The following is a 15,690-nucleotide window of genomic DNA, read 5'->3' as shown; positions in this document are numbered from 1 at the left end:
AACGATTTGCAATTCCGATTCTTAACCAAAAAAAATAGAAGGATTTATTTTTGGACAAATCACATGAACAAATCTCTGTTCTTCAATTTCATGAATTTTTTAATGCCACATCAGATTTGGATCGGACATGCTTTGGTGGACAGCAGGGGTGGTGTAGTGTCTTCCAGAAATGGTCTGGTGTCACGATAGCTAAAGTATATTTTTCACGATTTTTTTAAAATCAGGTCTGATGACAGTGAAGTATCCATATTTCAGGGGACATTTATTTTGAAATACCACATCAAATTTATATGAGACCTGTTTGATGGACAGCTATCGTGGTCTAGTGTCCTCCATAATTGGTCTGGTATCACGATAGCTAAAGGATATATTTTAACGATTTGTTTAAAATTAGGTCTGATGACAGTGAAATATACATATTTCAGGGGACTTATTTTGAAATCCCACATCAGATTTGGATGGGACTTGTTTTGGTGACAGCCAGGGTGGTCTAGTGTCATACAGAGCTAGTCTGGTATCATGACAGCTAAAGGATCATTTTTAATACTTTCTTTGAAATCACGCCTGATGACAGTGAAATATGCATATTTCAGGAGACCTTTATTTTGAAAGACCACATCAGATTTGGATCGGTCTTGCTTTGGTGGACAGCAGGGGTGGTCTAGTGTCCTCCAGAATTGGTCTGGTATCACAATAGCTAAAGGATATATTTTAACGATTTTCTTTTAAATCAGGTCTGATGACAGTGAATTATGCATATTTCATGGGACTTTTATTTTGAAATGCCACATCAGATTTGGATTGGACTTGTTTTGGTGACAGCCGGGGTGGTCTAGTGTCATACAGAGCTGGTCTGGTATCATGATAGCTATAGGATCATTTTTAAAAAATATCTTTAAAATCACACCCGATGACAGTGAAATATGCATATTTCAGGCGACTTTTATTTTGAAACGCCACATTAGATTTGGATCGGACTTGTTTTGGTGACAGTTGGGGTTGTCTAGTGTCCTCCAGAACTGGTCAGGTATCATGATAGCTAAAGGATATTTTTTAACGATTTTTTTTAAATCAAGTCTGATGACAGTGAAATATGCATATTCCAAGGGGCTTTTATTTTGAAATGCCACATCAGATTTGGATGGGACTTGTTTTGGTGACAGTCAGGGTGGTCTAGTGCCATACAGAACCGGACTGGTATCATGATAGCTAAAGGATCATTTTTAATGATTTTTTTTAAATCAGGCCCGATGACAGTGAAATGTGCATATTTAAAGGGGCTTTTATTTTGAAATGACATCAGATTTCGATGGGACTTGTTTTGGTGGTCTAGTGTCATTCACGACTTTTCAATGTCAATTTGATTAGTTTGAATAAAAAATAAAAACAAATTGTACTTGCAGACATATATCCATATTTCAAATACTCTTCATTTTTCATTGCATCTCAAGATTCAAATTAACCATTCTACATTCTCTCAGAAGTGCACTAGCTGCGTTATAACAGAGAGCTTATTTAATATATTGTAGCGTCTTCCAAGATCACGCCCTCAGACGTAGTACAATTAACGCATTTTATTAGTCCAACCGACTACAGTGGGCTGCAGCCGACGCCAATACAGTACAACAACCGTTAAGTTCAAAAAGTGTCACGGCTCCCTCTCCTTCGTCCTCCGCTGCTCCTCTCTTGCCCGCACCTCCTCCCATATAGCGAACCGCGCGATGCATTCATTCAGCCTCGGAAACATCAACAATAACACAGCAAAACACACATTCGACCACAACACAGATAACATAGATAATTTTTATTTCTAACCCGAAGGTTTGACGTCCAGTTCAGCGCAATGGAGTGTTTTTATTCTGAAGGGGGCTTTCGCCGCTTGTCAGCGACCTATTACCGTAATGCCTGATATAAAGGAAATTAGGGGCGGCTGGCTTGACTTCATCTTTTCGAGTGGAGGCTGGCTTGACCGCAGTGATTGAATGGTTGTTGTACTTGTGTTGGCGTCGGCTACGGCCCATAGTAGCCGGTTGAATTAATAAAAACACGCTCATTGAACTAACTCCCTCCCGCAGCGACGTCAATCATGGATGCTTTTTTTGGGGGGGGGTCAGGGGCGGAACGGGGCGGGGGCTGACAATGTTTATGAATATGGCCTGGGGGTACCCAGGTCAAGGGTGGAGGGTCGCAGCCGGACGGGCAAAAAATGGTCAAGTGCCCAGCTCTGAATTTTAGGGGTGTCACAAAAAAAGATTTGAATTGGAAAATAGTTTTTGGATTTAAAAGATACGAGATACGAATTCTGAAAAAATCACAGTCCCCAATCCCCTTTTGAGCCTTTTATTGAACGCTGGGCTAACAACAAAGTACAAACTCAAAGAGCACACTCACACAAGAGCCTCTATTGGCTATCATACCTACAATATAATTTTATGGTCTCGCGGTCAGAGATATTCACTTAAAGCGGGTGGGTCTAGAATGTGTCTCCCAATATCAATGATGGTTTACTGTAACATCTAATACAAACTAGCAAACCTAGCTGGCCAAAATAGATCATGAGTCCATGTTCAGTGTCAGCACTCCGGTTTATATTTTCAAAGCAAGAAGCACACAGATTTTAGTTTCTCACTGACCTACCTATTTGAAGTTTCCAAAGGTCAAGGGTCGTATCCTACCTGTATTTGGTCAAATTTTGGAACAATTAATTATTTTGTGGCGATTATGCACTATGGTCTGTGACAGTTTTCTAGTTCACAATCACTGAGTCGTGAATCACGCTATGCTCTGCGAACCGAAGAAAACCGTCTTTTGTTGCCTTTGTTTGCTCCTCCCACAGTGGACACATAGACATGCACGTACACGTAATATGATGGCAGAGCTCCTTATTGATGCAAGACTCAAAGTCCTCTTTGTCCACTGTCCCTCTGTTATTTTGTTGAGTGGGTGAAAGCTTGGCCATGGCACTGTGCTCCTTTGTGGTCATCAGAATATCAGTAATTAGAAAAGCAACGATTTACACACATGAATTACACCCATCAAAGGACATGCTCACATAGTGAGTGCTTATTACTGAATATATAAACCTTGACTAATCAACTAGCAACCCGATGTGAAACAATGATATTTATCTCCCTTTTATTCAAGGGTCTGGCATTCCAAAAAAAAAAATATATATATATCAATTAAAGCTATCACTTATAGGGACGAGAGAGAATTGAACATAGATCAAAACCTGAAACTCAGTCAATGAAGCCAAAATATTGCCACATTTTTATCAAACATGCATTTGAAATACTGAGTGAATGACAGGAGAGGATATCAAATTAAATACACAGCAGCAAGATACAAGAAAGCATTCTGGTTATTAACAGAAGGCAACACAGATTATTTACAGGTCCACATATTTTGAAAGTGGGCCTCATTCACTGAACGTGCACATGTTTGACGCACAAATGTGTGATTCATCATTCATCAAAATCTTTGTACTTGAAGTTGTGCATATTCTGCCAACACATTGAGAGTCCTCAGACCATGCAAGCACACAAATAATGATGGATCAGCTTTGGGGGAAACAAAAGTCAAACATCTTTTTACCCAATTATTAAAACTGGAGTCATTTATAAAATCAATAATAATAATTCTAACGATAATGTCTTAAAATCAACCATTTGTTAATGAGTTGACTGATGTCCTAAATAACCGTGAAGGACACTTGTCATCACAATTACCCTGGTGACGTTCAGGTTCGTGTGCGTGTTTATGTGCTGCATGAATGAATCTGCCACTGTCTATGTGCCTGCAGTTGTCACTCAAGTTTAACTTTTTGCTCGCGAGGAGAACGAACAGAGATGTGCTCAGTGACAAATCTCAGAACACTCTGAATACACTCTGTCGTTGCGGCTCTTTTTATTTACAAAAGGGTGGTTTCTGGTTACATTGACATTTGCTCTAACAGTTGGGAAAAATAAATCACAGATTGGTATGCTTGCTTTGAAAATAACATAAACACAAAGTGTTAAAACAGCCCATTGCAATAAAGCAATTTACAGACAGGAAAGCTTTCTTGAGATGAAGGCACAATTTCCTATCTATACTGCAGCTGCAGCTTGAGGCATGCTCTGCTTTCTTCATAGCCAACTTCAATTTACATGACACAAACAAGTTTATACTGTTGAATACCATACAGTAAATATGTGATAACTTATGTACAATTATTCTAACAGCAATAATTTTATTATCTGAAAACTTGACACTGTGCATGTTTGTGGGTATCGACAAGAGTGTTTGCAGTTGAATTGAATTTGTTCGCCTTACTTGGGCGCAGGCAAGCATATGTTCAGTTCCCACTCAAAGAAAACGTGAGAGTCAACAATTGTCTATCGAGATCAGTGCTTCTCAAATCGGGTGACGGGACACCCTGGGGGGGCGAGGTGCGATGTTGAGGGGGGCGTGTGTGACCCTGGGGAACATGCTTTTTTTCCGCCGTACTACAATGACGTGTTATTGCACATCCACTCCAGCAGTTGGCAGTGGCGCTCTAATTGCCCATTGTGCGCAGCGAGTATTAACTCCACCGTGTAGGTTTGTTTTGCAATGAGCTGGCGATATGAAGTGCAGTAAACAAACACTTAGACAACATGAAGACATTTTTAACAGGGATGAAAAGAAAGGCGGAGAGAAATGAAGACAGTGATTCAAAAGAAAGTCACCCGAAAGCAAAGACGTGCAAATATGACGAAGCATTATGTAGCGCTTGGCTTCACTGTAACTACAGTGGGAGGCAAGGAAAGACCAGTGTGTTTGCTGTGTCTAAAAATGCTGACAGCGGACAGCGTGAAGCCAAATAAATTAAAGTGCTGTTGCTGCACTGAAGACCAAGTACAGGTTCCCGCTTAACATTGAGCAGGAGCTGAGAGTTGCAGTATCATGCTTCAAACCTCGCTTTGAGAAGCTGTGCGTTGTGTAACTCTTCTTGTTTGTGATGGAGCTCAAATCTCCTGCTCTCTGCGTTGTGTTATGTGGGAATAAGTGACAGGTGACATGATGGTTGCTTGACTCGTTTACTTCCTGTATAAACACACGACGTGCGATGGTCAGTCCCAGAAAGTGTTATCGGCACGCTCGGCGGCGACACAAATGGACTGGCATACATTAATACAAAATGTAAAATAAAAGAAATACAATAAAAATGTACCTGTACAAACACACGACGTGCGATGGTCAGTCCCAGAAAACGTTATCGGCACGCTAAGGAGTAAATTGTTAAATTAGCATTTGTGGCTAAGTGTCTACTAACAAATGCACAGCGGCACCCAACTCACCTCGACGGCGAAACAAATGGACTGGCGGCAATTGCGACACACCCAGCCATATATATACACAGCATGACAGAGAGAGGCGCTGTTGAGCCATCATGTTTAAACAAGTGGAATCACTCCAGTACCACAGTAACTCTGTTACAGTTGCAAAACGTGCACATTGTAGCCATTGAAGGGACGGTGGGGCCACGTTTTCACTAACAAGTTCGTTTTATATATTTTTTGATCAGGAAAATGAAAAAAGTTGTCATTTTCTATTTTATCAATAAATTTGGGAGAAATTAGGAAATAAGTGACTCCATGAATAACCCCTTGTTAATGAGCAGAATGGCCACGCCCCCTACCGTTCTATCCTTGTTCGGAGTCACGCGAGGAGCCGATTCCAAACTCTCCATTGGAAATCATTGTACTTTCATTGCTTATAACGTCCAAAAACGGCGATCAATTGGCACCAAAATGTATGTGGACATCTCTACTAATGACCACTTCAACATATCAAAAGGATTAACCTCTCCGTGTCTGATTTATATGAGAATGAGGAAATGTGGAAGTCAGCGGAGCTACATAGGCTGGAACCAGCGCACACTGCTTCTTTGCTTAAAAATAAATAAATAAATAAACAACAACACTGCTTCTTTGCTGATCACGGTTAGGACGGGCGAGGCATTAAACACCAGTCAGGATATTTACAGAGACTGAAGTGTAAATGAGACGTGCACATTTATTTGGATGAGGAGTGCCCCAGATTTTCGGCTTACAACGCACCGTCTAATTTGGAAGGTAACAGCCAAAATGACACGTTCCAATGCGGCCACACTCTCGGCTGTGCATCAGCCTCGCTGGTACTTTTCGTTCGCTGTTCGATGAGGGCTTTTGTCACTCTCAAGCCGCTTCACTCGGGCAGAAGGGGGCTGCAAGCAAAAAGCAGAGACACCGCGCGCGACTGCTTGCGAGGCGACATGAAGACAGACTCATCTTCACCTCCACACGCTGGGCGGACAGTAACGAGCTAATGTTGTTGGGCTAACGCCTTTTGTTTTAACGGCCTGAAGCTAATTGTTGCTAAACTTCCGCTGTCCCAATCCTACCTTTAACCGGGGAGGGAAGCGGGGGGCTCCAATCTGCCTGCTGCTGCTGCTGCATGTCTCTCCCTCCTGAGACATGAGTTTAGTGTCGCTAAATGTCTGAAATATAACCAGTCGGGGTTTGTGTGCGCATTCATGCTCTTGTCCGCTTCAGCTTGTGAAAGTGGAGGAGCAATCGCCTAGGTGTTTTTGATTTTGTGGAGGTGATCATGATGAGATCACGTTTTATGTCAATAAATCCAAACTATTGTGCAGAACACTTTTATACTTTCACAGTTTGAAGTGGACAAGAGTAGTAATGTGCATTTGCATTTTGGTGGCGATCGGTCACCGTTTTAGACAACAGAACTGACAAAGTGAGCGATATTACCAAGCATGCCTTCCTCGCGTGACGTAGACTGCTGAGACCGAAAACATAACATAAAGGGGCGTGGAAATTTGTCCTAAACCTAATCACAAAAAAAGACCTTAAATCACTACAGAGTCTTTTGAGGTCGGCATTTTAGTACTAATGTCGTTTTTACATGCAAACCTATTATATAAGTGCCAATGTTAAGCTCACTCAAGTGGCTCTTTAATCTTGGCTTCCTCATTTTGATATAAAAAAAAAAAACAGCACAAATTGTTTTATTCATTTTTGTTTTGTAGGTTAAAGTGTTTTATATATTGTTCTCCTGAGATAATGTTGCTGAAGTCAATTTGAATTTATTATTTTTTGATTTTGTTTAATTTTATTTTCAGCAGCAAATGGTGCAAGTCTGTCAAAAATGTTTACAGCTTAAACAAAGATATTTTTTGAATTTCAGGAAAATTGATGCACTTAAAATCTTTTCTTTTACAGACTAATAAACATAATAAGGTTATTCTTGTAAATTGAACTATATCTATTTTTATTTTCTTTATGTTAACAAGGATACGATGTTATGCAGAGGTGTACCTATCACTATTTCATAGACAAATGATATCATTTATAGTTGCAACAGAGGTTGGGGTGGGGGGGGGCGTGAATTGTTTTCTTCTTGCTAGGGGGAGCGTAACAGAAAATAATTGAGAAGCACTGATCTAGATGTGGCGGCACGGTGGTCGACTGGTTAGCACGTCCGCCTCACAGTTCAGAGGTCGTGGGTTTGATCCCGGCTCCAGCCTCCCTGTGTGGAGTTTGCATGTTCTCCCCGTGCCTGCGTGAGTTTCCTCCGGGTACTCCGGTTTCCTCCCACATTCCAAAAACATGCATGGTAAGTTGATTGGACTGTCTAAATTGCCCCTAGGTGTGATTGTGAGTGCGGATGTTTGTCTCTGTGTGCCCTGCGATTGGCTGGCAACCAGTTCAGGGTGTCCCCCGCCTACTGCCCAAAGACAGCTGGGATAGGCTCCAGCACGCCCGCGACCCTTGTGAGGATAAGCGGAATGGATAATGAATGAATGAATGAATGATCTAGATGTGTGCTCTGCGACTGACTGAGGATTTGTCACTTTGCATTGCTGCCCTTGTTATATTTCGTGGTCCCGCTGCTTGTATTACTCGAAGGCGAACAGGTCAGCCGAAGCTGGCGGTATGAGGCTAATGCCCATTCAAGTCTTGCCACCAGGCGTGCGCGTGTCCATGGGCGTGTGCGTGGCGCATTTTTTTCTTGTGTCAAAATGCTGCCATGCTGGCGTTATTTTAGTGGTGAATGTCTTTTCAGTGTGGAGCAGAAGTGTGTCAGCACCAAAAAATGTTGGTGCCCTCAATATATTTTATGTTACTGGTTCCAACAGTACTTTCCTAATTCTGTCGAGTGTCGACCACAAATGTCTCTTTGTTGTGCTATATCGATTTATTTACTATATATTTTTAAACAAAGTGTGCAGTGTTTGTTCATTGATTTGCTCTTTTTTTTTTTCTGTATCTGTGTATTTTTTGTACTGCTTTCTTTAATTTAAATTGGGCAATAAGTCAAAATGATGGTCATCATTATTATAAGTTTTGTGTTCAGCAAGCTTTCCGATTATTAAATGGTAAAAGTTGACAAAGTTATGTTAACTTTTTGGGGCCATCTCACAACTTCAACTCTCTTGCGCATTGTCTGTGATGCGCCAAAAGAACGCCCTTTTATGCGGAAATAGGGGCACGGTTCACGCTAATTAGAACGCTGCGGACAAGCACTGTCATTCAGAATGAATTATTCATGAACATACACGCCGCCATGCGAAAAAATTGGGCTGACACGCATGTGTCATTAATCTGACTGATTTGGTGTATGCACTGAACTTTGGGCCATCGGGAATTTCGGGAAAATATGTGAATTTTCATCAACATTCTGTGTATTACGAACTTGTTTTTCAAAGCTGGTCTAAATCCGGTTCAAGTTCTTGCTACCATGTTGTGCTCTTGGAATGAAAAGTCTGACACGCAAGATTATTTTAAAACATTTGGCATTTGTTTTGATCTGCTCATTGTTATTGCAATGTAATGTTTACCACCTTCAGACAGAGATCGACAAGGTCCACTCTGTGCGCATGGGAGTCGGGAACGGGCTGCGTCAGGATGTCTGGCAGGAGTTCCATAGACGCTTTGGAAACATCAAAATGTGTGAGGTGTACGGCTCCACCGAGGGAAACCTGTGTTTCATGAATCACATTGGCAAGATTGGCACAGTGGGGCGTTCTAACTTCATCTACAGGGTGAGTAGATGGCAATACCAATGTCTATTGTAGTAGTACGTTGTTTTATATTGTTGTGTACCTACAGCAGGGGCACTGGTCAAATGAACATGTATGGCTTGAATGGTTGTAATTTATTAATTTAGCAGGTAAAATGACTTAAAAACTGAAAAATACACCCCTATATTGATTTATTTCACTCTTACGGCAAAATATTTGATCAAATGGGTGCATCCATATTGGACACTAATACATACAAGTCACTTCCTGCAAGTTGTCAACCACATATCCATTAGAAAATAGGTTTAACTCACTCATTCTGAGTGTTTCCGAACCTCACGGAACCTCGAGGAATCGTGGCTCTAGCCACCGGAAGTGACGTAGACTGTACAATTTCCATGCGCTACAAACACAGCATATTCAATGGCGTGCGATGTTTTGGAATGAGAGGATTTTGAAACACACGAGCCGACAGAAGGGGGCGTTATCAGACCGTTCATGATTAGTAGTCACTGAATCCTCCGGCTACTGTGCTGTCACATCTCCGGAAAAAGCTGAAGATGAGGGGGTGCGAGATTCAAATCAAATCAAATCAAATTTATTATGTAGCACTTTTCATACAAAAAGAATGCAACTCAAAGTGCTGTCCAGTAAAAATGTCCAAAACACAACATAAAAAGGAAGACCCGCTCACGCCCTCCCTCCCAACAAACCCAAAGATATATATCCGCCAGTACTCGCACCTACACACACACACACCCCACATATACACACAAAGCACACAACCTGATCAACTTTGTTAAAAAAGACATGACAAGGCACAGAGGAACCAAATGAGGAAAGTTTACCCAAGGGGGGCTCGTTCACGCTGAGGGAAATGACAGCCCACGGGCCACAGGGAGTGCCGCCATAACACCGACCCCCGGCCCGGATCAGCCGGGTGGACCCCACACAAAGTGTAGAGTCCCCCGACCACCCGGACCCAAGGAACCCCTGTGATGACGGCCCCTGCGGGAAGGGCAGCCACCTCCCCCCAACGCGAAGGGCCCCCCATGAGGAAACACTGGAGCTAAAAGCTAACAATAAACAGTAATATAATTGAAGAACTAAAATCAGTAATATAAGAGAAGAAGAATCCTCAGTCAAAAGAAAAGATAAATTACTTAAAATTAGTTAAAAGCCAAACTAAAAAGGTGTTCAAATTGTATTTAGTGATTAAACTGCTGTCTACCAACGACCTAATCACATTTTAATGACAGCTATGCATTGTAAATGGGGTTCTAGAGGGCTACAGAAAAGTTTTCAACGTTTGCATCCTGACCTTTAAGCATCAGGCAATCTACAGTACCTTTCAATCTCAATCAATCTCAGCATAGCCTATTGCAGAATCCTTCCATTTTATGTACTACCTATCCCCACGCGTTGACTTTGGCAAGAGGTGGACCTGAACTGGTCGGCAGGCAATCACAAGGCTCATGTAAACAAACAACTTTGCACATGAACAATCAAATTCCTTCAAGAACACTAGGCATTTCATATGATCTCATTTACATGTTACATTTTGGAGAATAGGAAGCTGACAAATGACAGTCATTAGACTGAATGGAGTCAGATGGGCAACTCACCGGGCCCCGCCTCCACGGTGGGCGCGGTAGAGGGCTATTTTAAGTTCACACATTCACAGGATTTAATAGGATCCATATTTCAAGCAGAGTGAAAAGTCACGGAAATAAGTTGGAATAAATGTGTATCTTAAGTTGATTGGACTCTCTAAATTGCCCCTAGGTGTGATTGTGAGTGTGGATGTTTGTCTCTGTGTGCCCTGCGATTGGCTGACAACCAATTCGGGGCGTCCCCCGCCTACTGCCCGAAGACAGTTGGGATAGGCTCCAGCACGCCCCACGACCCCTCTGAGTATTAGCGGTATCGATCATGGATGGATGGATAAACGTGTAGCTCTTCACTCTAGCTGCCAACACCTTGCTTGAACCAAAATGTATTAGTGTTTCTTCATAATTTATATGTAGATGTATGTTTGTGTGTATATACATGTGTATATACACATAGTTACTGCGTATATTTACATAGGTTTGATTCTGAATGTTTGCCGTTAATGTTATACATTAATGGCTACATTATGCCGCCGTCTCTGTGTGACCTATATCTTTGCTGCTGTAACACTGAAAATTTCCCCACTGTGGGATCAATAAAGGCCTTCTTATCTTATTAAATACTGTGTTGATTAACCTGATTGGCCTTGTAGCCCATTTAAGCACATGATTTCACAGGTAATCGGAAATACAACTATCGCATATCTGTTTTAAACAATCTGAAATCAAAATTCAAGTGAAAACCAAGTTATGAGGCAAAACATTTTTTCACCAAATACCATCAGGTGAGAGTTTATCCTGCCTTAGGGATGTTTGGTTCCATCTTGCAAGCAAGGAGAAAAATGACGCTGAAGAAAATGTTCTGGACTCTAACCACCAGTGGTATTCATTCAGGGCCAGCAAGGCCTTCTTTGCTGGCCTAACATTACCAGACATCATTATCATAATTATAATTTTTTTTAAATCCTAAAAAAACACATATATGTAGTCATTTTTCATATTCTATTGTCTTCATATCATATTATATCCATTTGGTTACCCTCCTTCCAGTGTTATAGTTTTTGGTTAGAGTTTTTATCCCAATCAGAATTTAGCTAGCTTGTGTCGCCAGGCTGAATGGCTTGAGGCCTTCAGAATGAGCAGTGCGGGCGTCTGTGCACTGAAAGTGAATGGGCACATATAATGGATAGATAGTTGCGATAGGCAATCAAATCACGAGTTGGTGACATTAAGGCCAACTAGAAGGGCTCACATTGAACGTGACATATACGCATCCTGTGATTGGATACTCACCTTGACCAAAACCTTTAGCAGAAAAAAACCCATGCTAGCTAACTTGTTGAGCGGTCATTCAAGTGAATTAAAACATACGCCAAAAACATGATGGGACAGACGCGGCTTTCAGTGTTAGCCCCCATGTCCATAGAAAATGATTTTTTGTTAGAACTGAAACGCAGGGACAAGCTGTACGAACATTGAAGTCTTCTTGAGGAAAGAAAAGGAGAATGGATTTCGTGTTGAAATAAATGTTTTGGGCGACAGCTGGTTTGGTAAGTGCAAGCATTTTTTTTCTTTTCTTTTCTTTTTATTTTTAAGTTTTGACAGTATCACATATAGTGATAGGTCCGCTGATAGTGTAGTGGTACACACGCCTGAGTTGTGTGCGGGCAGCGTGGGATCGATTCCCGCTCAGTGACAGTGTCTATGTGTGCCCTGCGACTGGCTGGCGACCAGTTCGGGGTGTAGTCTGCCTTCGCCCATTGACGGCTGGGATAGGCTCCAGCAACTCCCCGCGACCCTATATAGGATAAGCGGTTTGGAAGATGACATGACATGACATGACATATAGTGATACGTTTTAATTGCTGATGTGGGTTTATTGATTTTCAAACGCTGCGGAAAGTAGCCTGTGTTGTCCACGATTAAAGGGATCCAAAGCCCAGTAGTGCGTACGTGTGCTTCTATATGATTTCTCCAGCCGTGGTGTCATAAATGATGGTATTATGACTGGGGTCGGACTAAACAGGACATGACTGAAGGCCTAGGTGTGAATTGCACGGACCGCCACTGCTAACCACTGAACTTCAATCATTATGTAAGGGTGTGGTTTCAATGTCAAATAGACACCAAATCTAGGTGACACGACATTTCAACAACACAGGCTATTTTTTTGTTGACTGAATGCCATCCATCCATCCATTATCTCCCGCTTATCCGAAGTCGGGTCGCGGAGGCAGCAGCTTCAGCAGGGAAGCCCAGACTTCCCTCTCCCCAGCAACATCTTCCAGCTCTTCCGGAAGGATGCCAAGGCGTTCCCAGGCAAGCCGGGAGACATAGTCTCTCCAGCGTGTTCTGGGTCGTCCTCGGGGTCTCCTGCCGGTGGGACATGCCCGGAACACCTCACCAGGGAGGCGTCCAGGAGGCATCCTAATCAGATGCCCGAGCCACCTCAACTGGCTCCTCTCAACGCGGAGGAGCAGCGGCTCGACTCTGAGTCCCTCCCGGATGGCCGAACTTCTCACCCTATCTCTAAGGGAGAGCCCGGACACCCTGCGAAGGAAACCCATTTCGGCCGCTTGTATCCGAAATCTTGTTCTTTCGGTCATGACCCACAGCTCATGACCATAGGTGATCCGCCTGTCGATCTCCCGTTCCATCTTACCCTCACTCGTGAACAAGACCCCAAGATACTTGAACTCCTCTACTTGGGGCAGAATCCCATCCACGACCCGGAGAGGGCACGCCACCCTTTTCCGACTGAGGACCATGGTCTCAGATTTGGAGGTGCTGATTTTCATTCCGACCGTTTCACACTCGGCTGCGAACCGCTCCAGCGAGAGTTGGAGATCGCGGCTTGAAGAAGCCAACAGTACCACATCATCTGCAAAAAGCAGAGATGCAATACTGAGGCCACCAAACCGGACCCCCTCGACACCTCGGCTGCGCCTAGAAATTCTGTCCATAAAAGTTATGAACAGAATCAGTGACAAAGGGCAGCCTTGGCGGAGTCCAACCCCCACAGGAAACGAATCCGACTTACTGTCGGCAATGCGGACCAAACTCTGACATCGGTGGTACAGGGACCGGACAGCCCTTATCAGGGGGCTCGGTACCCCGTACTCCCGAAGCACCCCTCACAGAACTCCCCGAGCGACACGGTCGAACGCCTTCTTCAAGTCCACAAAACACATGTAGACTGGTTGGGCGAACTCCCATGCACCCTCGAGGACCCTGCTGAGGGTGTAGAGCTGGTCCACTGTTCCACGGGCGGGATGAAAACCACATTGCTAGACCTTAGACCTTGCCGGGGAGGCTGAGGAGTGTGATCCCTATGTAATTGGAGCACACCCTCCGGTCCCTCTTCTTAAAAAGGGGGACCACCACCCCGGTCTGCCAATCCAGAGGCACTGTCCCCGATGTCCACGCGATGTTGTAGAGAGGTGTCAACCATGACAGCCCCTCAACATCCAGAGCCTTTATGGACTCTGGGCGGATCTCATCCACCCCCGGGGCTTTGCCACCGAGGAGCTTTTTGACTACCTCGGTTACTTCAACCCCAGAGATAGGAGAGTCTCCAGGCTCTGCTTCCTCAGTGGAAGGCGTGTCGGTGGAATTAAGGAGGTCTTCGAAGTACTCTCCCCACCGACCCACAACGTCCCGAGTTGAGGTCAGCAGCACCCCATCTCCACTATAAACAGTGTTAATGTTGCACTGCTTCCCTCTCCTGAGACGTCGAATGGTGGACCAGAATTTCCTCGAAGCCGTCCGGAAGTCATTTTCCATGGCCTCCCCGAACTCCTCCCACACCTGAGTTTTTGCCTCAGCAACCGCCAGAGCTGCATTCCGCTTGGCCAGCTGGTACCTGTCAGCTGCCTTCGGGGTCCGGCAGGCCAAAAAGGCCCGATAGGACTCCTTCTTCTGCTGGACAGCATCCCTTACCGCTGGTGTCCACCAGCGGGTTCGGGGATTGCCGCCACGACAGGCACCGACCACCTTGCAGCCACAGCTCCGATCGGCCGCCTCAACAATGGAGGCACGAAACATGGTCCACTCGGACTCGATGTCCCCCGCCTCCCCCGGGACGTGGGAAAAGTTCTGCCGGAGGTGGGAGTTGAAACTCCTTCTGACAGGGGATTCTGCCAGACGTTCCCAGCAAACCCTCACAATACGTTTGGGTCTGCCAGGTCGGACCGGCATCTTCCCCCACCATCGGAGCCAACTCACCACCAGATGGTGATCAGTTGACAGCTCCGCCCCTCTCTTCACCCGAGTGTCCAAAACAAACAAACATGCGGCCGCAAGTCCAATGATACGACTACAAAGTCGATCATCGAACTGCGGCCTAGGGTATCCTGGTGCCAAGTGCACATATGGACACCCTTATGTTTGAACATGGTGTTCGTTATGGACAATCCGTGATGGGCACAGAAGTCCAGTAACCAAACACCGCTCGGGTTCAGATCGGGGGGGCCGTTCCTCCCAACCACACCTCTCCAGGTCTCACTGTCATTGCCCACGTGAGCATTGAAGTCCCCCAGCAGAACGATGGAGTCCCCAGGTGGAGCGCCCTCCAGCACACCCTCCAAGGACTCCAAAAAGGGTGGGTACTCTGCACTGCTGTTTGGTGCATAAGCACAAACAACAGTCAGGACCCGTCCCCCCACCCTCAGGCAGAGGGAGGCTACCCTCTCGTCCACTGGGGTAAACCCCAATGTACCTGTGTTGTTGCCAAGCCGGGGGGCAATAAGTATGCCCACACCTGCTCGGCGCCTCTCACCCTGGGCAACTCCAGAGTGGAAGAGTGTCCAACCCCTCTCGAGAGGACTGGTACCAGAACCCAAGCTGTGCGTGGAGGTGAGCCCGACTATATCTAGTCGGAACCTCTCAGCCTCACACACCAGCTCAGGCTCCTTCCCTGCCAGAGAGGTGACATTCCATGTCCCAAGAGCTAGTTTTTGTTGCCGGGGATCGGACCGCCAAGGTCCCTGTCTTCTGCCCCCGCCCAGCTCACACGGCACCCTTTGGCCCCTCCCA

General features: G+C 44.7%; 1 protein-coding gene across 1 annotated transcript in view; it reads left to right on the top strand.

Moving 5' to 3' along the window:
• slc27a6 (solute carrier family 27 member 6) overlaps positions 1-15,690 on the top strand; it is a 79,468-nt gene that overhangs the window by 36,880 nt on the left and 26,898 nt on the right. Inside the window, exon 5 of the mRNA XM_086052996.1 lies at positions 8,873-9,067. Within this exon, the coding sequence (XP_085909122.1) occupies positions 8,873-9,067 (195 nt within the window). The remainder of the gene's footprint in view (positions 1-8,872; positions 9,068-15,690) is intronic.

This window comes from Filicampus tigris, chromosome 15, assembly GCF_054856515.1.
Source record: "Filicampus tigris isolate MCC_2025a chromosome 15, RoL_Ftig_1.0, whole genome shotgun sequence".
NCBI classification, from domain to species: Eukaryota; Metazoa; Chordata; class Actinopteri; order Syngnathiformes; family Syngnathidae; genus Filicampus; species Filicampus tigris.
The sequence above is the reverse complement of the archived record's forward strand: the minus strand, read 5'-3'. Positions and strand labels throughout refer to the sequence as shown.